This window comes from Bos indicus, chromosome 2 (assembly GCF_029378745.1).
Source record: "Bos indicus isolate NIAB-ARS_2022 breed Sahiwal x Tharparkar chromosome 2, NIAB-ARS_B.indTharparkar_mat_pri_1.0, whole genome shotgun sequence".
Classification (NCBI taxonomy): Eukaryota; Metazoa; Chordata; class Mammalia; order Artiodactyla; family Bovidae; genus Bos; species Bos indicus.
Genome location: NC_091761.1, coordinates 36,216,231 through 36,239,508, shown reverse-complemented (window position 1 = coordinate 36,239,508; position 23,278 = coordinate 36,216,231). Strand labels below are relative to the sequence as shown.

Here is a 23,278-nt window from a genome sequence, read left to right as displayed (position 1 = left end):
ACCTGATTTTAATAATCACCTATTTCCAAATAAAGTCTTATTCTGAGGTTCCATGTGGATGTGATTTAAGGGGGACACTTTTCAATCTAGTCTAACAACCATATGATCCAGACATTCCACTCTTAAGTATTTACCCAAGAATGTCCATATAAGGTTTGTTCATGAATGTTCATAGCAGCTTTATTGTTATGGCTCCAAACTGGAAACAACTCAGATACCCATCAAGGAATGAATAGGTAAATAGCTTTAGGTCTACCTATGTAATGGAACGGAGAAGGCAATGGCGCCCACTCCAGTACTCTTGCCTGGAAAATCCCATGGGCACAGGAGCCTGGTGGGCTGCAGTCCATGGGGTCGCTAAGATTTGGACACAACTGAGCGACTTCACTTTCACTTTTCACTTTCATGCCTTGGAGAAGGAAATGGCAACCCACTCCAGTGTTCTTGCCTGGAGAATCCCAGGGACGGGGGAGCCTGGTGGGCTGCCGTCTATGGGGTCGCACAGAGTCGGACATGACTGAAGTGACTTAGCAGCAGCAGCATGCAATGGAATACTACTCAGCAATTAAAAGAAATGAATGACTGATGCATGGAACAGCATGGTTGCATCTTGAAGCAATTATGCTGAGTGAAAGAATCTAGACAAAAAAGAATATATACGTTGTGATACAATTTCTATAAAATTCTAGAAAATGTAAGAAGCTGTGGTACAAAAAGCAAGTGAGTTGTTGCTTGGAAGTATGAATGGGAATGCAGGGCTGATGGGATAGGACAGACTTAACTGAGCTAACAGGGAGTGGAAAAATGTACCAGACAGAGGGAATAGAGGCAAGGGTGGACAGCAGATGCTTGAGAAGTTCTTTGATCAGGAAGACTAGAAATTGAGGTGGGAGGCTTTGGGAACATAAGCCTGAATAGGAAAGGCTTAAGCTAGGTCCAAAATCATGTTAAAAATCTTTGTGCTAAAGCCAAGGGGAAGCCATTAAGAGGTTTCACTGTGACCAGACTTATGTGCTATGTTTTAAAAAGAACTTTCCTACTATATTTTGCAGAACAGATTGGAGGTAAGCAATACCCAAGGGTTAGGAGGCTGCAGCAGAATCTTAAATAAAGAGATGGCTCTTGTCTGGACTAGTTGAGGAGAGGAGATGAAACTGGCTCTGATGTCCTCAGAGCTACGGGGAAATGTGGCCAGACATCTGGGCATCACCAAGGGCTCAGATGTGGTCAGGGACCACGATTTCATAGTAGACGGTCTTTTCTTAATGATATGTAAAGCCCAGGTACATGCAGGGAGAAGGTGGACACTGGGCTGCATCCAGATTGATGTCACCCAGTCAGATGACAGCAAATTGAAGACAAGAAAGAAGTTGATTGATGGTGATGGAATCTCACAGGACTCAACTGCATTCTCACAGGTCGCCAAGTGGAGGCAACCAGAGGAGGCCCTGGGGCCAGACTGCCAGGTCCAGACCCTGGGTTCGTCATTCACTAGCTCTGTGGCTGCAGCGGGCTGCTTTACCTCCACAGCCTTAGTTGTTTCATCTGCAGAATTGCAATAATAATAATAGTGCCGTTTCACTGGCCTGTTGTTAAGATTTAAAGAGTTTATACCTGAAAGGTGCTTAGAACAGTGACTGACACAGAGTAAACACTCGGCCAAGGTAGTTTTATTACTGTTACTACTTAAATAAAGAAAATATTTGGGGGGCAAACAAAGAATGAGGGGTGATTTGGTTTCTTGCTGGGTGGAGAGAAAAGCCATATAATGGTCCTGGTTTCTTCTCAGAAGCTGCCATTCCTGGAGTGCTGGCTGTATCAACACCGTGGTGGTGAAGAGGTAAGGCAGCCTGGGTGGGAGTCTGCTCTATGATCTATGCCAAGTCAGGGCACCTCACCCAGCCTCAGCTTCCTTTCTGTAAAATGGAACACTACAAGTGTCCACGCCTTGTTGGAACACAGGGAAAACACCCATAACCTGGCCAGGAGTGAGCACTCAGGAGATGTGACCACATCTTAGATTATTAGATAATACCCACAGTTATTAGATAATACCCACATTGGTTATGCTGTGAAGTAGGTCTCATTACAGTCATATGCTGATGAGGACACTGAGAGCTTAAATGACGTATTGTTAAAGCCCTGCCCTGAGCTACCCATTAGCTTCATGTAATAAGCTATCTCATTAAGAGGAAATCGTACCTTAGATAAAAGAGAATATTGGTTTATGTAAGACAGGAATTTTCTAACCTATTTAATATGTATTTTCAGCAGCTTTCCCCGAGCCATTTATTAAACACTCCTGAGTGTGTTCAGAATATTGCTTTATTTTGTGCTCAAGCCGCAGTGTGGTATTTTAACTAACACCCACAGTCGCTGGAATACTAAGGGGTGAAAACAACTGAAAGTTCATTGGGCTAAAGACCTATTTCAGTACTGAGTTAATGAACTAGTTTTTCACCTTTGTCTAGGCAGCGATTTGTATTAATTCAATTCAATTAATGGCTCTCCCAGTATGCAATATTTAGCCAGAAATTTCCACTCACTTGGGAGTTTCAGCTGAGCCTCTGTCTTGACTGGTCTTCATGCTACTGCTGCTGCTGCGTCGCTTCAGTCATGTCCGACTCTGTGCGACCCCATAGACGGCAGCCCTCCAGGCTCCCCCTTCCCTGGGATTCTCCAGGCAATAACACTGGAGTGGCTTGCCATTTCCTTCTCCAATGCATGCACGCATGCTAAGTCGCTTCAGTTCATGTCCAACTCTGTGTGACCCCGTGGACAGCAGCCCACCAGGCTCCTCTGTCCACGGAATTCTCCAGGCAAGAATACTGGAGTGGGTTGCCATTTCCTTCTCCTGACTGGTCTTCATAGGGTATCTTAAGTCTCCCCTGCCAGCGCGTGATCTCATTTCTGCACACTCATGTTCTTCTTCCGTTTTCCACATGTAGCCTCGAAAGGGATGTGCAGACGAAGTAGGCAAAGGGGCACATATCTGAAGAAGAAACAGGAACCTCTCCAGGGAGCATGACCACCAGCAACACGTGTTGTCTGAAACCTAGCTGGTCCAGTGGTGCTCAGCCCTCACCATGGTCAAAGTCCCCAGAATAGCTTTTAAAAACCACCAACGCAGAGGCCCCAGCTCCCATTGATTCTGGTTCAGATGATCGGGAGTGGGACCCAGGTGTAAGTACATTTTTTTTTAAGCTCCTAAAGTGATTGTAATGTGCAGCTGGGGTGGAGAATTTCTGGTTTCTCCCATGAACCTCTCTTGGGTTCTGAGTAGGTAGGGGCAGAAGGTAATGTCTGGCACTTGGAAAGGAAACCTACAAGAAACCTCTTAGTTCAGGGAGAGAGGCTGGTTTTAGAAGTAAAATTTCCCACTGGCTGCGTTAACACAGGGAGGGAGGAGCCAGGTGTGGGCAGCAGGCCTGGAAGCCTGGCGTGGCTGTCATGGGCGAACGGCATCGCCTGACTCTAGGGGCCCCATTTAGGAACTTGCACTGTGAGAGAGCCTTCTCCAGGTCTGCATCTTTGGTTGTTACCCTGCAGGCTATAACTTTCCAGAACTTAATGGGAACCCTGGGGAACAATCAATATTTATTTTAACATTTGTCATTTTCTAGTAATTTAGATATTCTATTCCATTTAGTATTCAGAAAAGTATATAAGACAGTTGTTTTTTAATCACCATGCTGTTTTTAAAATACAAACAATAACAAAATAGAGGGGTGGTTGCACCTTTTGATTTCACCTAAAGAAATTCTGATAAATCAAAACAGGTTCTGTGGGCATGTTTGCATCTTGAAGGATTAGGTAAAAGGAGGAGGAGGAGAAAGAGAGCAGGGTAGAGTTGATGGGTTAAAAAATCCTTCTCCCTTAATTCTTAGCTGTGTTACTTTGGTCAAATTACATAATCTTGCTGAGCTTCCTCTCTGTATGTAGAACAACAAAAACCTACCATGCAGGTTGTTATAGAATGAGAAATAACGTTGAGTCAAATGCCATGCTCTAGCAGGGCCTCCTCCTCCGTGCTCTGGGACCCAAAGCCATTCTGTGGGAGGGAAAATGATCCTGATGGATCAGGGACAGACAGCCTGTGGTGTGTTCATACTTGTCTTCTCACATGTGCCCAGAGGGTTGGAGACTTGTCAAGTCTCATTTCTAAGACAATTCAAAATGTTAAAGCTCAGGGTGGAAGATAAAAAGAGAGGATTAGACATGAGCCAGTCATGGGGCTATGAAAAAAAACTGGCAGACAAAGAGCTTCATCTGCCCTTCTCAGGTTAAATGGCTTAAGTATTAAAGTTCAGTGTAGCTTTCTGAGAAGCAGGTGAGCAAAGCTAAGTGAATAGAGCACTAATAAGTTGGCAATCCTGTTTTATTTTGCTTGGTCTTCTAGAATCTTCCAAGGAAGGCTACTTAGTTTTTCCACACCTTTACAACTTTTCTAAGCTAAAACAGAAATCACAGTGTTATTGAAAGTGTGGATTTTGTAAAAGGAGAAGATATTGGTAGTCAGATGACCAGGACTTCGTCAATTTAACTTAATTTTCCTGTATTATGTTTATAAATCAACATGTAGTTTTGTTCCTGAATAATGGCTTCATTTTCATTTTATTACTAGGAAAAAGCAATTTGTTGGCCAGAAACCTCAGCCTTTAAGAATGATGGGTGAAATAACATTCTTAATACATTCCTAGTGAATCCAGTGGATTAGAAAATTATAGAAGACCTTTGCTGTATATTTAAAAAGTTTTTACTTTCTTGGGCTCAGAGCATGCAGGATAGTGGTAGTTCCTCAGCTAGGGATCAAACCCACATCCCCTGCGGCGGAAGCACAGTGTCTTGGCCCCTGGATCACCAGGGAAGTCTCCCTGGTGTTGTAGCTTAATTGAGATGAAATTGACAAACAGTAAACTACCTAGGTGTAAAATACACAGTTTAAAAAATTTTGACATATCTATACACCCTTGAAACTGTTACTGTAATCAAAAGAGTGAACGTATCTATCCTCCTTACTAATTCCACTGTGTTCCTTGGAAAGCCCCCCTCTTCCGTTATTCCCTATCCCAGACCCCAGTCAACTACTGATCTGCTTTCTGTCACTATAGATTGGTTTGAGATTTCCAGAATTTCATGTAAATGAAATTATATAGCATATGCTTTTTGGGGGGGGGCGGGTTCTGGTTTCTTTCATTCCGTATTGTTATTTGGAAATACAGCCATGTTATTGCATACATTAAAATTTTAATTATTTTTATTTCTGAGTGATTTTTCCACTGTATGGATATACCACAATCTCTTTATCCATTTACCTACTGATAGATATTTGGGCTGTTTCTAGTATTGTGCTATTATAAATAAAGTTGCAAAGAACTTTCATGTATAAATCCTTATGTGGACACATATCCTTTCATTTTTCTTGAGTGAATAACTATAAGAAGAATAACTGGATAAGAGAGTGGTTATGCATTTAATTTTTTCAGAAGCTATCAAATTGTTTTCCAAAGTGGTTGTACCATTTTACTCTCCCACCAGTAGTATGCAAATTCCAGTTCCTCCATATCCTAGCTGTGGTGGGTTGAATTCTATCCTCACTAAAGATGTTAAAGTCCTGACCCTTAGTCCTTGTGGCCTAATTTGGAAATGAAGTCATTACACGTGATAAAGTTAAGATGAGGTCATCATGACATTTGGACACTGAGACAGGCATGCATGCAGGGAAAACACCATGTGAAGATGAAGGCAGAGATTGCTGTGATACCTGTATAAGCTAAGAACGCCGAGGAATGCCAGCAAATCCCCAGAAGCTAGGAAAAGGGCATGGAACAGATGAAAAGGGCATGGAACAGATCTTTCTTTCACAGCCTTCAGAAGGAACCAACCTTCTGACACTTTTTTGGGTTTTTAGCCTTCAAAAACGGGAGAAAATAAATCTCGTTTCTTAAACCACCTTCTTTGTAGTACTTTTGTTATGGGAGCCCTTGGAATCTAATATTCTTATCAATATTGAGTATGGTCAGTTTTTAAAATTTTAGCTCTCCTAATAGTAGTACAGTGGTATTTCATTGTGGTTTAAATTTGCATTTCTCATACAGCATGGTGCTGTATGTCGTTAATAAGTTTATGTATTGCTATGAATTGAAATTTGCTGAGAGTAGATCTTGTGTCCTCACCAAAAAAATGGTAACTATGGGAGATGATGGATATGATAATCAACTAGACCATGGTAATCATTCCACATTGTATATGTATGTTGTATACTTTAAATAGATGCAGTTTTATTTTTCAATTCTACCTCATTTAAAAATAAATAAATTTGCATTTCTCTAATGACCAATGTTGAAAATATTTGCATATACTTATTTGATATCCATATATCTTCTTTGGTGGAGTATCTGCTCAAATATTTTGCTCATTTTTGTTTTCTTATTACTGAGGTTTGGGAGTTTTTTATAATTTGTACATACAAGTTCTTTATCAATGTATACTGTAATTTGTAAATATTTTTCCCAGTCTGTAGCTTATTTTTTTATTCTCTTAATATTGTCTTTTGAAGAGCAGAAATTTTAGATTTTGGTAAAGTTCACTTTATCAATTCATTCTTTTATGGATCACACTTTGAAATCTAGATATCTTTGCCTAATCCAAGGTCACAATGATGTTCTGTACTTCCTTCTAAATGCTTTATATTTTAAGACTTTAATTTTAGATCTCTGGTCCATTTTGAGTTAATATTTTTTTGTGCGGAGAAGTTCATTTGTTTACATGTGAATAAGCCCCATTTAATTTTGAATATTGCTGGATTCAATTTGCTAACATTATGTTTAGAATTTTTTCCATCTGTGTTCATGAGGGATATTGGTCTTTAGTTCTCTTTTCTTGTAATGTTTTGTCTGGCTTGGTACCAGATTAATGCTGGCCTTTAGTTCTCTTTTCTTGTAATGTTTTGTCTGGCTTGGTACCAGATTAATGCTGGCCTCAAAAAATGTGTGTTGGTAAGTATTCTGTTTCTGGAAGAGTTTGTGTAGAATTGGTAGGTATTTTTTCTTCTTTAAGCAATTGGTAGAATTCATCTGTAATGCTATCTGGGCCTGGTGTTTTCTTTGTGAGAAGATTTTTAATTGTAATTTCAATTTCTTTTGGAGATATAGGAAAGTCAGGTTACCTACTTTTTTTTTTCTTGAACAAACTCTGGTAGTTCTTGTCTTTCAAGGAATTCTTCCATTTTATATAAACTTTCAAATTTATAAAGTTTGTTCATAATGTGTGCATTCTAAGTTGCTTCAGTCACGTCTGACTCTTTGCGACCCTTTGGACTGTAGCCTGCCAGGTTCCTCTGTCCATGGGATCCTCCAGGCAAGAATACTGGAGTGGATTGCCATGCCCTCCTCCAGAGGATCTTCCTGACCCAGGGATCCATCCCACGTCTCTCAGATCTCTTAGGTGGGCTCTTTACCACTAGCGCCACCTTGAAGCCCTCGTTTATAATGGTTCCTTATTTATTCATTTAATATCTGTGGAATCTAAAGTGATGTCACCAGTCTCTTTTCTGATATTGCTGCTGCTGCTGCTAAGTCACTTCAGTCGTGTCCGACTCTGTGCAACCCCATAGACGGCAGCCCACCAGGCTCCGCCGTCCCTGGGATTCTCCAGGCAAGAACACTGGAGTAGGTTGCCATTTCCTTCTCCAATGCATGAAAGTGAAAAATGAAAGTGAAGTCGCTCAGTCGTGTCCGACTCTTTGCGACTCCATGGACTGCAGCCTACCAGACTCCTCCATCCGTGGGATTTTCCAGGCAAGAACACTGTAGTGGGTTGCGATTTCCTTCTCCAATGCATGAAAGTGAAAAATGAAAGCGAAGTCACTCAGTTGTGTCCGACTCTTAGCGACTCCATGGACTGCAGCCTACGAGGCTCCTCCGTCCATGGGATTTTCCAGGCAAGAGTACTGGAGTGGGCTGCCATTGCCTTCTCCCTTCTGATATTGGTAACTTGTGTTTTCTCTTTTCCTTTTCCTCATCAATCTGGCTAAAGTTTTTCCCATTTTATTTATCTTAAAAAAACTTTTGGTGTCATTGATTTTCTCTATTGCTTTCCTGTTTTCTATTTCAGTTTGATCTTTATTATTTCTTTTCTTCTGCTTACTTGGATTTTATTTTATTTTTTTCTTTTTCAGTTTCTTGAAGTAGAAGGGTGAGGTTGAGATCTTTCTTGTTTTCTAATATAAGTACTTATTGCTACATACTCCCTTTACTACTCTGGTGGCATCTTATATATTCTGGTATATTGTACTTTCATTCAGTTCAAAATGTTTCTAACTTTCATTCCAAGTTCTTCTTTGACCCATGGGTTACTTAGTAGTGTTACTTACTTTCCAAATTCTTGAGGATTGTCCAGATATCTTTTTGCTATTGATTTCTAATGAATTTCTTTGGTCAAAGAACACATTTTGTATGACTTAAGTAAGTCCTTTTACATTTACTGAGATTTATTTTATGGCCTGGAGGAGTATGGTCTACTATGCTAAATATTTTTTTTGAAAGTCATAGTATCTTATTTATTTATATCATACCAGTTGTAAGCATCTGTGCTGAGTGGTTAGTCATCAGTCCTGTCTGACTCTGCGGGAACCCGGTAGCGCCCCAGGTTCCTCTGTCCTTGCAGTTTTCCCGGCAAGAATACTAGAGTTGGTTGCCATTTCCTATTCCAGGGCAGTGCTTCCGAGGTGTCACTAGTGGTAAAGCGCCCATATGCCAATGCAGGAGACATAAGAGACACAGGTTCAATCCCTGGGTTGGGAAGATCCCCTGGAGGAGGGCATGGCAACCCACCCCAGTATTCTTGCCTGGAGAATTCCATGGACAGAGGAGCCTGGTGAGCTACAGTCCACAGGTTTGCAAAGAGTCAGACACAACTGAAGTGACAGCACACACACTCCAGGGGATCTTCCTGACCCAGGAATCAGACCTGCGTCTCCTGTGTCTCACGCATTGCAGATGGATTCTTTACCTGCTGAGCCACTGGGGAAGTCCCTTACTTTTAAAGTAATTTTTATGGAGTGTAGTCGATTTATAATGTTATGTTCATTTCTACTCTGCAGCAAAGTGAATCAGTTACACGTGTACATATGTCTACATTTATAGGGTCTTTTCCCACGTAGGTCATTACAGAATATTGAATAGAGTTTCCTGTGCTCTACAGTACATTCTTATCGGTTATCTATGTAGTAGTGTGTATATGTCCATCCCAATCTCCCACCCCCCTTTCTTTCTTGGTAACCATAAGTTTGTTTTCTAATCTATGACTCTATTTCCATTTTGTAAATAGGTTCATTTGTACCTTTTTTTTTAGATTCCACATATAAGTGATATGATATGATATTTGTCTTTCTCTGTCTGACTTCACTCAGTATGACAATCTCTTAAGTCCATATGTGTAGCTGCCAATTATGCTAAATATTTCATATGTGCTTAAAAAGATCACATTTTCTTCTGTTTTGGGGTAGAGTGTTCTACAAATGCCAATTAGGTAAGTTGGGACAACTGCAGGACTGTAACTTCAGGCCACCCAAGATGGCTGTTCTCTTGCTCTTCACTCATCCCCTGCCTTACCTACACCCTACTCACCTGACTGTCCCTTTCCATTTAATCTTGGAGTCTAATCAGTAACTGCCTGCATACTGAGAGCTCTCTCTACTATGATGGTTTATCAAAGGCTCAGTGAGAGGCATGTTCCCCTGTTGGTCTCTCTGAGCCAACCTGATGTCAATTTCCCTCTCCCTCTGGTAGCAAAGACTGCTGCCTTGTCTTGTCCGCCTTCTGATGCACTTGGTAGGGGTGTTGCTCCAAGACCTTGCTTCAGACATGTCAGATTGCTCCCATCAGTTAAACCACTGATGTCTCTGTCATTAACCCAGGCTCTTTCTTTGGTCTGGAGGCTAGGCAAATACAGAGATTGCAAACTCAACAATGACTCACCTTGTTTGTTTCCTATCTCTCAGGGATAACTATCCTTTAATGCCTGGTGTCCATTGCCTTGAAAATCAAGTTGTTTTTTTTTTTCCAGGAAGGAAGGTAAATCTGGTGTCTCCCTGTTAGTCCAGCTTTTTTGAAAGTAAAAACAAAAAAAAAAAAATTTAAGGGATTTTTTTTTCTCACATTTACATTTGACCCCCAAATTGGCTTTCAGTTCAGTTCGTTGCTCAGTCGTGTCCGACTCTTTGCAACCCCATGAATCACAGCACACCAGGCCTCCCTGTCCATCACCAACTCCTGGAGTTAACTCAAACTCATGTGCATTGAGTCGCTGATGTCATCCAGCCATCTAATCCTCTGTTGTCCCCTTCTTCTCCTGCCCCCAATCCCTCCCAGCATCAGAGTCTTTTCCAAGGAGTCCTCTTCTCATGAGGTGGCCAAAGTATTGGAGTTTCAGCCTCAGCATCAGTCCTTCCAAAGAACACCCAGGACTGGTCTCCTTTAGGATGGACTGGTTGGATCTCCTTGCAGTCCAAGGGACTCTCAAGAGTCTTCTCCAACACCACAGTTCAAAAGCATCAATTCTTCAGTACTCAGCTTTCTTCACAGTCCAACTCTCACATCCATACATGACCACAGGAAAAACCATAGCCTTGACTAGAGGAACCTTTGTTGGTAAAGTAATATCTCTGCTTTTGAATATGCTATCTATGTGGGTCATAACTTTCCTTCCAAGGAGTAAGCGTCTTTTAATTTCATGGCTGCAGTCACCATCTGCAGTGATTTTGGAGCACCCAAAAATAAAGTCTGACACTGTTTCCACTGTTTCCCCATCTATTTCCCATGAAGTGATGGGACCAGATGCCATGATCTTAGTTTTCTGAATGTTGAGCTTTAAGCCAACTTTTTCACTCTCCACTTTTACTTTCATCAAGAGGCTTTTTAGTTCCTCTTCACTTTCTAAATTGGCTTTAGATGAGGAGAAATAGGAGACAGGAAAAAAAGACTAGCACAAGGAAGTCTAGAAATCTGTACTGTAATATTTTTTTTCATTGGCTCATAACTCTGCTCGGCTTTTTCCCAAGGAGTATTGATTGTGTATGTGTGCTTGTGATTAGTATATAATGCATTTCACACTTAGCTAAAATGAGTAGATTTCAAAACCAATGAATAAACTTAGAAAACACCAACCAATCAAATCTGATCATTCAAGTTAGATGTAAAATCTTAGAAGCATATTACTGTGCCTGGGCTAAAATATATGTTTTTAAGAGTACAGATGAACTTATTTACAAAACAGAAGTAGAGTCACAAATGTGGAGGACAGGGTTTTGGTTACCCAGAGATGAATTTGGAGACTGGGGTTGACATATACACACTACCATATATAGACCAGATAGTTGATAAGAATGTGCACACGACTGAGCGACTTCTGTGTGTGTGTGTGTGTGTGTGTGTGTGTGTGTGTGTGTGTGTGTGTGTATAGCACAGGGAACCCTACTGAATACTCTGTAATAGCCTTTATGGGAAAAGAATCTTTTAAAAAAGAGTGAAAACATATGCATATGTATCACTGATTCACTTTGCTATATACCTGAGGCAAACACAACATTGTAAATCAACTACACTCCAATAAAAAAATTTTAAATAACATCAATGTCTGTGCTTTATTTAAGAAGAATACTTCAGACTCATAGTCTTATCTTATGAATGCTTCTGACATTGGGATATCAGGTTTTCATCCAGTTTCACAGTAGTGCTATTTGAAGGACAAGGGGCTGTACTAGGCATTCATCCCGAGAAGCCCGATGAGTGGCCCCTGCACTCCTGCGGTCACTGCTTTTCAGGCCAGGGCACGCCTGTGCCCACCTCTTCTGGTCCATCCATCCATCTTAGGCAGTACAGGAAAAACACTGACCAGGGCTACCCTTCACCTTTCTTTCCTAGTCTTCATGAAGACTATTTGCCTTCCATTGGCATTGCTTAGACCATAGAATAGAAAGTATTGTCATCGTCTTGAACCAATTACTAATTTTATCTGTGAATGTCTACATTTTCCTGAGTCACTTACTCAAATATGGTCTTTTGGGTGATTTCTACAGGAGGTTAATCATCTCCATTTGTGCAGATTTTTGCTAGTTTCACTTCCAGAGTAATTTAACTTCCACTTCTGGGGATGGCACAGTTGCCCTCTGCTGTATTAAAGGATATCAGTTGCTAGATAAAGGGATGTTGTGCTTAAACCAAATCAGCCAGGTAGCTTGACTGTACTTTCTATACAGTTCCACTCCCTCCATTGATGAAATATTCTGCCTTCTGGTTTTCCTCTGGTCCTCTGCCTGTAATTGTACTCCCTGAGGGGGTTGTGTGACTCACCTAGGTGAGCCACTGAAAATTTGCATCTCTTTTCACCTCGTCTTTCTTTCTTTGTTTTGACTTGTGCTTTCTATTCAGGCAAATTCCTATTTATTAGTAAGAGCAATTATTTTTCAAGAAAGGTTAAACCCAGACCTGAACTGGTCCTGGCTTGTTAGCTTGAGTTTCTTCAAAAAATAAAATAAAATCTGAAAATCTGTCACTTGTGTTCATTGTTTATCATAAATAGTTGTGACCTTGTTATTTCCATTAGCATTCTTAATTTTGCCTGCAAGGCCTAGAGACCTACATTATTCCTCTTCTCCCAACCCCCTCCATCTTCCCCACTGCCTCCTTATTTCTCAGAAAAGCCTGCAATTTGTTTTCTGGGCTGTCCCTCTTTGTGGACTGGCTTGGGAAAGGACTAAGTGAGATACATCACTGTGAAATTATTTTTAGAACTAAGCAATGACCTCTAAGGGCGTGTAATGTTAATCTGAGAAATGTTGCTTGAAATTCCTTTTCATTTTCTCCCTTCATAGCAGATATGTCAGTCCTTTGAGTCCCAAATCTTCCAAGTGTCAGCACCCAGTGGGTTATGAGTAAAGTCTTCTTAACATTCAGACCTGAATTTCATTGGTGCTATTCTTCACCATGGTGCTTGGAAGATTAACGGGACCTCTTCTGAGGCTCGTATTCACTTCTAGTATCTGGGGATCCCCAGGGGAAGAGGGCACCTTGCATACCCCATGGCAGCTTGGTGGGGCTCATTCTGGCAATTGCCTCCAGGGTACCACACCCAGGCCTGGAACACTGCCCCAGCTCTACCCTCTGAGCTGAGTATGTGCCTCCAGGCCCCCCTGAGGCTCCCATCACCCCCTGCACTCCTGCTGCTGGGCTCCAGGCTCTGCTTTCTGCCCCAGCCCTGATCAAGACCCGTTCCACCGCATCCACTCACCTCTGCACCACAGCTGGATGCTCTGCCTTCCCAACCAACAGGGCCCATCTTTCTTTTGGCATTTGGAGGCAGCTCCTGTGATCCTCTCCTTTCAAAGGGGCCCCCCTCAGTAGACCTCAGGGTTTAGCAGGTCAGACTTTAGTTTACACAGAATTCTTTCAAGGGCTGGCTTAAGAAGCTGCCGCCTCGTGTACCTAGAACCAGCATTCTCCGCTTACAATTTGATAGTTTCTTTGCGTTATCTAGCTCATGGTATCAGAGACTTATCTATGTTATTCTTTTTCATGTACTTCATGTTTGTTTCCTTGAAATTTGCTGTCTGTTTTGCCTCCTCCCTTCCTCAGTTCTCTACTTATACCCGGACTTCAGCCTTGGCTATTCTGTTCTTTTTGACAGAAAGTGATTATTGGAGGCACTCAGTGACTGAATACAGCTATCATTTACTGCACATGTATTGAGTGTCTATGTCAACTACTTTAACATATTGTTTCAGTTAATTCTCACAATAACTCCAGGAAATAGGTGAGAATACATGCAGCGGTGATAAACAGAACCGGGGTGAGGACAGGAGTATCTGTCAGATCGTGGTCTCTTCCCTGTGGACTCTAAGTGTGTGAGGTTAAACACAATTAAATGTTCACATCCCAGTACTGCCTACATCTAAGTATAGGATAGTAAATGGTAACCCTGCGTGCCAAGAAAGTTGTTTCACAGCTGCGACAAATACTGTGTATCCTTTCCTGTGTCCATCTGGAACTGAAATCATTTTCAAGTTTTTAAATGAATCATGGAATTTTATTAAGGCATAAGTTGGTTATCTCTTAAAATGAATACTAGATTTGGATAAGCCAAACAATGAACATGACCAAGAAAGCTTCAGAAAGAAAAGCATTGTGTATTTTTCTTGCCTCTGTGACAAATTCATATCTTTTATTATGCCCAGTGTTTTTAATCTTTTATTTCTACTTTTCTTCTCCAAGTCTATCTTTTTAGTAGAAGAGTTTCCAAAATCTGACACACTTCTTGAAATCGATGAAGTAGATGTTTAATATACCAAAACTATGCAAGATACATTTAATAGCTAGTCTGCTTAATTTAAAATTTCATTTTCCCACTGCAGTGTTTATAAAACTAGTAACAGTCTGTAGAGAACATGGGAGAATCCCATGGAGCCTGGAGGGCGACAGTCCATGGGGTAGCAGAGTTAGACACAACTGAAGCGACTTAGCATGCACACACAGAGAACATACTAGAATATTGTCGTTTATTATGAAAGGAGATAAATAAACAAATAAAAAAAGACATAGTTCTCATTTTTAAAAAGTATGAAACAATAGTTATTAATCAAAGGGTAAAATTATGAAATAACTGTTAAGTTTATTAATAGCATTAAAGTGTTTTTTGTAAGACATTTCATAAAGGTGATTACAACTTGAATTCTAGCACTTTAAACAGTGTAACCTAAGAACTCCTAAAAGAAATTTTAAGCAAATGGTAATTATCATTTTTAATATTTAAAAGACTAATCACAACATGTATCACCACTCGCTTCTTTAGGAAAATTAAACAAAACAAGCAAAAGCCAAGAGCTTCAGAATTACCCATACTGGAGAGTCACAGGCATTATCATTTTCTGGCTACTTCTGCCACCTCCATCACTCCATCCCCACCTCTGCCTCTCCTTTTGAACTAATTAGCTAGCAAAGGGAGGCACTGGCCACTTTCCCCTCCAAGTCCTCTGTTTCCTCCAGGAGGCAGGGCCCTTGGGGATGCTGGACAAGGGCTTGCGAGGTGCCGACTTCTTCCACTGCAGCCCCAAGGGCAGCAGGGCCTGTGAGGACAGCAGTGTGTGCGCTCAGCGAGGACTTGGAGGAAGACAGGGGCTCTCCCATCAGACAAGCAAGTCCGCCTACGCCACATGAAGCACCAGCATTCTCAGAGAACACCCCTACGGATGCAGAAGTCTTGGCTGCTGACAGAAGTTTCCTTGACATGCTAAGACCCCTCTTCCAAGACCTAAACTTTCCCTCCAGAACTCCTGATGTGGATACCACCTCTGTGTGCATAGTGGCAGACTTCTGAGGCATCTGACTTAAAAGGTGGCAGGCAGGGCTCTGGAAGGAGAAGTGAGCTCTATGTGCTTCACATTGACACTCAGCCTTGCTAACTTCTCTGGTTAGAGCCCCATGCCCAAGAAGGTGCTTTACTTTGCAGCTAGGTGTATCATCACCCTGCAGGTAAGCCTACGTAATTCAGTGAAAATCCATGATTACATCTGGGAAAGCAACTCTAAGACCTATCCTACCAGGCTTGGATTAGTAGCAGGGACTTACTGGGAGGACAGAGGAGTGGGCAGAGCCCAAGGTAAGCACCGTCAGTGACCTTCAGGATTGTATGGTGTTTTAAGACTGAAGCATTGGAGTGAGATGGCCTCAGGTCCTAACTCTGCCCTGAGCATTTATAAATTTAGTAACCCCAGGCAATCCTCAGTTTTCTGAACAGCTGTTTCCCTCTTAGTAAAGTGGGGAAAACAATACAACCTCTCAGGAACTAAATATAGTAAGATGCATAATATGCTTTACATAATGCTGGTTATAGTAAATAATCAATGAATGATGACTTTTATTGTCATTATGTCCTTACCGGATTTATAAGACAGGAGAGCATGATTCCAAATAATAGCATGATTCCAAATCCAGAGTTCAAATTCTGGCTTCAAAGCTTGCTAAGTTCATGACCTAGGCAAGTTACTTACTATCTGTAAAACAGGAGATACTAGTAATACCATTCCATAGGATGATTGTGGGCTCTGTATGTGTTAGCCTATATAAAACTTTTGGAACAGTAGGTGTTACCTATTTTTAATAATAATACAAATTATGTAATACTAGTAAGTTACATCTATTAAAATAAGAAATAATAAATTCCTCAATTAAAATAATAGATGTTTCTGGTAAGAAGTGCCTGCGTGTGTGTGCTCAGATGCTTCAGTTGTGTCTGATTCTTTGTGACCCTATGGATTGTAGCCCACCAGGTTCCTCTGTCCATGTGATTCTCCAGGCAAGAATACTGGAGCTTGTTGCCATGCCTTCCTCCAGGGGATTTTCCCACCCTAGGGATCGAACCATGTCTCCTACGTCTCCTGCACCGTAAGTGGATTCTTTACTGCTGAGCCACCAGGGAAGTCTTCTAGTAAGATACATGTATTAAAATAAAGAAGAAATATATATGTATGTATATGCACACACAAACATGCATCAGTAGTAGGTCTAGTGAAGCCAGCTGAAGAAAAATACATAGCGACTTTTTCCCCAGGCAGTCATTGACAAACAGTGGAGTTTCACGAAGCACTGTCTTTTGTTGTTGGGTTGGAACTAGGTTGGCTACTACACAAGGACCATGAATGTAAACACATTTCAGGCTGAGAAAGCACCTCCTTTATGAGCAGTAAGTCTCCGTATTAAATGTGTACTTAGAAATCACAAGGAACAGATTGAAATTTCAAACTGACTCCTGTGGGATTTGTAAAGCCTTGAAGTTGTTCATGACACCAAAGAGTGTGTGTGAATCAAATTTGTGCCTCCCAGGGTCTGGCTCCAGGACAAGCTAAAGAGAGGAAAAATTTCTGAGTTGCCTATGCTGCTCTCTCTTTGGTTGTGCAGCCAAGTGGGAGAGAACTGAAGATCAGATATTTGACCTTCACTCAGCCTAGGGTGATTCATGTTTGAATGCCTCCAAAGCACAAGAAAGGCAGCATTTAACAGCCCACAGTCCACAGCTCAGAAGAATTTATGTCTTGGTCCAGGTAGTAGGACTATGAACCACTGCCCACTATTCTGACTACTGAAGCCTCATACAAAACTTCACTCATTTAGAACCAGGGCATCCGAGCCCAGCTGACCTAGTAAAAGAGGTCCCAGCCACTTAAGTTTCCTTGCTTTTTAGCTGTGTTGAATCTGCTGCTGTGTAGTGACATTTAATAAAAGACTTTCTATTTATCATGTTTAATTCAATTCCTATTTCTTATTCCCTCTGAATAAGGAGTTTTAGATTTCCATAAAATGAGGATGATATGAAACCAATATGAATGAGCAACATTTAAATACACTTACCCTTTGGAGAGATCAACTTACTCCCTCGGTTAAAGACTACTATTGGAGGGATTGCTTCTCTCGTATCTTGTCCCTTCAAGAAGTTCTGCAAGAAATGGATATGGTGAGGCAAAGAAGAGAGCAACTCAGAAGACTCTTGGTTGCTTTGGGAGATTCGGGGTCTTCCATTTTGTGGGTTTTGCGGGAGTATTTGGGGGCATGATTGTTTCTGGTGTTGACAAGGGGAAACATGGGCCAGATTAACGTACCATGCAGACCTCCATGAGGTCTCTTTCCCCAAATTTCCTGCCTCTTCCTCAAACCCAGCTGGGAAAGCATGCTCTCTCCCTTCCCCTTAACAGCTCAGTTCAGATTGACCAATTATTGCATTCTTCTTTTAATGTTGCTGTTTTCTCTCCCAGGTCCGGCTGCCACTCTGGACTTGGGCACAAGATTTGCTGTGGCCCTTGACCCCTGGTGAGTTAGTGGGAAGCTGAGGCTCTACCCCCAAGAGGACTGTGTGGGTTGGTGCTGGGGCGACTATCAGCTTAGACTTGGGGGGCCAGGTAGAGCCAGGTGGATCTGGGATGTGCATAAACTGGGTCCAGTAGCCTGATAGTGTATATTTATTTGTTTGTTTTCTTCTTCCTGACTTGGGATCATGGAGACTGGTTATTTTGTTCATTGCTGAATCCATAATCATAAGAAATATGTCTGGCATACATTAGGTACTCAACAAAACTGATTGAATGAGTTCATTGAGCCCCTACTATGTATCAGAGATTGTTACAGGTGCTGGAAGAGACAGGCACTGCTACCATTCTACAGATGGAAAAACTAAGCAGAAAGTGACTTTCTCAGGACTATTCAAAATGGGAACAGTTTCCAGATTTCCAGACATCTGGCCTTTAGTCTACAAGAAGCATTGTGTTTCTGAATATTAGCATGCTTAACTTGAGTTCCCCTGTCTTTTTGTAAAGAAGGGGTCTTTTTTCTGAGAGAAAGGACTTTTTCTAAGCTGACTTCCTTTGTGAGCATTTGGTCTCTCTCTGCTTAATTTTTCTGATTTGGAAAATGAGCATCACACCACGAAGTCTCAGATGGATGCTCAGGAAGACAGCACTACCTCACTGTTAGTTTGCTGGGGCTGCCATAACAAAGTACCACAGACTGGGGAGCCTAAAGAGAAGACATTTATTTTCTCACAATTCTGGAGGCTAGAAGTTCAAGACCAAGCTGTTGGCAGGTTCTTCCAAGGCCTCTCTCCTGATTGCCATGTGGCTCAGATGGTAAAGCGTCTGCCTACAATGCGGGAGACCTGGGTTCAATCCCTGGATCAGGAAGATCTCCTGGAGAAGGGAATGGTAACCCACTCCAATATTCTTGCCTGGAAAAGCCCATGGACGGAGGAACCTGGTGGTCCAAGGGGTCGCAGAGTCGGACACGACTGAGCGACTTCACTTTCCCCTTGTCTTTACATGGTCTTCTCTTTGTGCATCTGTGTGACCCAATCTCTTCTTATAAGGACACCAATCATATCAGATTAGAGTGACCTCACTTTAAGTCACCTCTTTAAATTTCTTGGCTCCAAATGCAGCCATATTCTGATTAAGACTTCAGATTGTGAATTTTGGGGCGAGAATCACAATTCAGCACAAACACTTACCCTAAAGAACTTGATTTTACACAATATGGGGTAATGTCCAGACCTGCTTAAAAACCTCATGATGTCAGTATTGTAAACTTGCAGCAAATTACAGCTGACAACCTGCTGTCTCCTGCCTTCAGTGGCTGCCTTTTTCTACTCTTCTCCTTGGCTGAGACCAAGGACTGCAAAGCAGTCAGAACAGGTCACCCAGGGATACAGAAATCCAAAAAGAGGGTTTTTTGCCAGGTAAATAAAAGGAATCATCATTCATCTAAGGTTCATTGTTTAAATTATGATGTTTATTTATGTCAATGCAAAATACAATAAAGCAACTTACAAAAAACAACCACTGTATCTTCATGTAACATAACTCTTCAGTGAACAGAAGTACTACTGTTAATGTTTTGACCTTTTCAAGGTCCAGCCTTGGATCAAAACAGGATGCAGAGAAATAGCAGATTTTTTTCTACCTTCCCCAATATACACACAAAGGAAATTTATATATCCTAAAATCCCATTCTAGTAGTAATACAAAAATATCACACGTAGAGATGAATACCGCCATTGTGTCATTGGAATTGCAACTTCCTTATTGCTTGAGATTTCCCACCAACCCTGGGCTTCAGTCAGGAACACATGGGTACATCAGCCCTTCAGGTTTCCCAAATGATTGTTTAGTAATTCTTTTAGTATAACTGCATACTCCCCAAGTGTCTAATTTACCTGAGTTATTTAGAAACCTGAAAAAAATAAGTCTCTAAGTGATCAAATTGTGTACCAAACTCTCTGACAGAATTGAAGAGACTTATCATGGGTTATTCTGTGCCAGTTCAGTGGATAAACACGAAGCCTCCATTACCTAATGAACTACCCACCTAGTAAAAGGCTTCACATTACAATTTTCTCAAAGGTAATAAACATTGCACGAAAGTACAAGACCTCATCTATATTCCAGTAGTTTAAGTGCTATTTGTCTAGCCACTACATTTTCAAACAAATGGCAATTATCACTTAACTAACAAAATCTTTCTATCATTTCACTGATAAGAGTCAGTCTCACACTGCGGAAAGAAGCAGCAGCTTGGAGCTAGAAGATCTCAATTCCAGACCAGTTCCACCCACTCTCTGAGGCTTAGTTTCCTCCCGAGGATCAATGAGATGAAAGTGCTGTGTGAAGCAATATTAACTATAAGGAATAATATTCTACGGAGTTCATCTCTTCAATTAACCTGTGGATCCCTAATTACCCACATGTATTTTGCAAGTAAAATCCAACTTTTTCAAGTAGCATATTCACCATATGCAACTGAAATATGCAAGCCGGGTTATGCAAATGGAAAAAGAATACAGATTTAAGTAAGCCTATTACTCACAGGAGACTTGTGTATTCATGATGCGTTTGGTTTAAAACCATTAAAAATTTTATTCTGTTTAATGCATGGTCCTTTTGTGTTATTGGAGCTCAATTTGAATAAGCTATCTCACTATTTAAAATTTTTGACAAGAAATTAAAACTTTCATATGAAATTTACAGGGTTTACATGACTGTGAAACTGAGTTAAATGGGTTGAGAAATACAGAAGGAGTAATAGTCTGAAAACGCAGGGTCAATCGGGAAACTGAATGTAGAAGTTTATTTTTCAGGTCATTAAACATAACCTAATGATAGGCCTGTTATTTTTGTGTTTTACTGGTGACTTCCTAATCTATAAATTACTTTTTCTTCATCTGTAAAACAAAAAAAAATTGACTTTTAGGGACATTCAAATCTGTAGAAATTATTAATACTTCATTTACATTCTTACATGAGGAGCATCTTTAGGAGAATTACATCCTATAGCTTAAGTAAAAGTCAGTATCTCATTTTTTTCATTGGTTAAGAAAAAAACCTTCCTTTAGGAAAGGGCAGATTTACTAAAAGTTTAGAATTCGTTGGCAAATTTGACTATATAATGTGGCATATGGACTTTGTGACTTTGCTGAGACAGACTTCAGGTAGCTGTATTTCTGTAACAAATGAGATTCTAATTTCAAACATTTTTCAAATGCAAATCAGGCCTTCATGAATCATTTTGATGATTTTTTGAGGCATTAATGTAACAGAGTTAGTATTTTTGAAATGATCCCCAAAGTCACCTCTTTGCTAAGGATATCTCTCTTCTTGATTATTTCGAAACTGTCAACATTGTCTCTAACCTTCACACAGAAAATGACTGATCTCCAAATGACCTATTATTATCTTAAACCAAACTTAAAACAACAAAGAGAGAAAAATTAAATAGTGCAATAACATTTCATATCAGTGAAACAAAATTTGTCTGTGCATAAAGTAGTTCTATCCATCCGTGGAAAGATCAACCTTTTGTTTTTCCTTGTGTTTATAGGTTACATTTTTAAAGGTACTGGTGGAGCCTCTGTACAGTGGATTGGTTCCCTAAAAAAGAAAAAAAAAAGGTCCAAATGAAAGTATGTATATTTTGTTACTACACAGTTTTAATATATCTAAATAATTTCAGTGTACATTATAGATTGGAAAAAGAAAGTTAGGCTTAATCTTGGAAGATATGTGAATAATTTTGATTAATTTGATATTTCATACTTTTAGCATTTAACAATATATACTTTATTGTTTTTTATTATGAAAAAATAATTTTGTATCCTAAGAATCTTACCCTTTTTGGAAATGCAGTAAATCATGGATTTTTGGAAATGCACATGGAACAAAAAATGGCTGCTTTGTTCGCTGCTGTTTCACCAGAGCTGAAAACAGTTCAACTAGCCCACAGCAGGCACTCAGAATTGATCAAATGAACAGAATGAACCAACAGGTGACCCAAAATAAAATGGGAAAGATGAAGACGGGAAAAGTGAACTGGTAGAAGCATACTAAGATGAATGACAAACACATTGTGTGAAGTCAGAGAAGGAGAAATATCCTATGATGTCCCTTATGTGCTGAATCTAAGAAGAAATGATAAAATGAACTTATTTACAAAACAGAAACAGACTCACAGACTTAGAGAACCAATTTATGGTTACTGGGGGGAGGGTTGGGGTAAGGGATAGTCCGGAGTTAGGGATGGGCACACATACACTGCTATACTTAAAATGGATAACCAACAAGGACCTACTGTATAGCACAGGGAACTCTGTTCAAGGTCATGTAACAGCCTGAATGGGAAGGGGCTTGAGGGAGAATGGATCTATGTATATGCATGGCTGAGTTCCTTTGCTGTGCACCTAAAGCTATCCCAACATTGTTAATCTCCTACAATCCAATACAAAATAAAACGGTAAAAAGAAAGAAAAGTATCCACCTTTAAGAAATGCATTGAGATGGTGAGAAGCATCAAACTAGGGCACAAATAATCTTGCTAAAATGAGACCAAAATTCAGAAGGAGTTACAACTAGCTTCTTGGGACAGCAAACACCTGCTAGTAGATAGTAAAAAGAATTGGGTGGCTTTCCCTTGCTAGAAAATAACAGTGTGGAAAGGAGAGAGTCACAAGAGATGGGTATGTGGGATGCCAGGCTTATGACAGAGTACTGGTCCCCAGGAGGATTGGGCAAAACAGCGTTGCCCCCAGGGCAGTAGAATGGTTGTGTGCAAAGCCTGGATAATTCAATTGCTCTGTCTGGATTGTAGATGTGTTCCCAGGTGCCATCACTGGGACCAGACAGCCCAAAGCTCTCTAGGTGTTTGAATAAATGCTCAACCTGAGCCTCCAATTTCTCTCCTTCAGTTTCATTGTTCCATGCAGGCACGAGATGTCTGGATAAGGAACATTTCCTTCCCTCCCATTCCCCAAGGTTGGGCATGCAGATTTTGGCTTCAGAGAGCCTGGGTTCTAACCCAGCTCTACCATGTAACCTTACTTAAGCATTTCTGAACCTTGGCATTCTCATCCATAAGAGGGATTACCAAAGTGCCCACCTCGTCCATGAGTACCGTACTTCAGCAGGTACCTGGCACATAGTAAGTGCTCAAAAAACGCTGCTTCTTCTCATCAGTTCAATTCAGTCACTCAGTCATGTCTGACTCTTTGTGACCCCATGGACTGCAGCACGCCAGGTTTCCCTGTCCATCACCAACTCCCAGAGTTTGCTCAAACTCATGTTCATTAAGTCGCTGATGCCATCCAACTATCCTCTGTCGTCCCCTTCTCCTCTTGCCTTCAGTCTTTCCCAGCACCAAGGTCTTTTCCAATGAGTCAGTTCTTCCCATCAGGTGGCCAAAGTATTGGAGCT

At 40.9% G+C, this 23,278-nt stretch overlaps 1 protein-coding gene and 1 long non-coding RNA gene across 12 annotated transcripts in view; one reads left to right on the top strand and one right to left on the bottom strand.

Annotated features, from left to right (window-relative positions):
- Positions 1-2,794: 2,794 nt before the first annotated feature.
- On the top strand, positions 2,795-20,214 carry LOC139185870 (uncharacterized). 3 transcript variants are annotated; one of them, XR_011569472.1, is made up of 4 exons: positions 14,799-16,439; positions 17,332-17,505; positions 17,804-17,858; positions 20,078-20,214. It is a non-coding gene; the product is annotated as an uncharacterized lncRNA (long non-coding RNA). The 3 variants fall into 3 exon arrangements; XR_011569474.1 differs by lacking the exons at positions 14,799-16,439; positions 17,332-17,505 and adding an exon at positions 2,795-3,183; XR_011569473.1 differs by lacking the exon at positions 17,332-17,505.
- The window catches only part of ITGB6 (integrin subunit beta 6), a 152,090-nt gene continuing 148,118 nt past the window's right edge, over positions 19,307-23,278 (bottom strand). For all 9 annotated transcript variants that reach the window (XM_019971993.2, XM_019971971.2, XM_070799310.1 and 6 more), the window contains one exon: positions 19,307-21,463. In XM_019971993.2, coding sequence (XP_019827552.2) covers positions 21,365-21,463 — 99 coding nt within the window. In that variant the 3' untranslated portion in view covers positions 19,307-21,364. The remainder of the gene's footprint in view (positions 21,464-23,278) is intronic.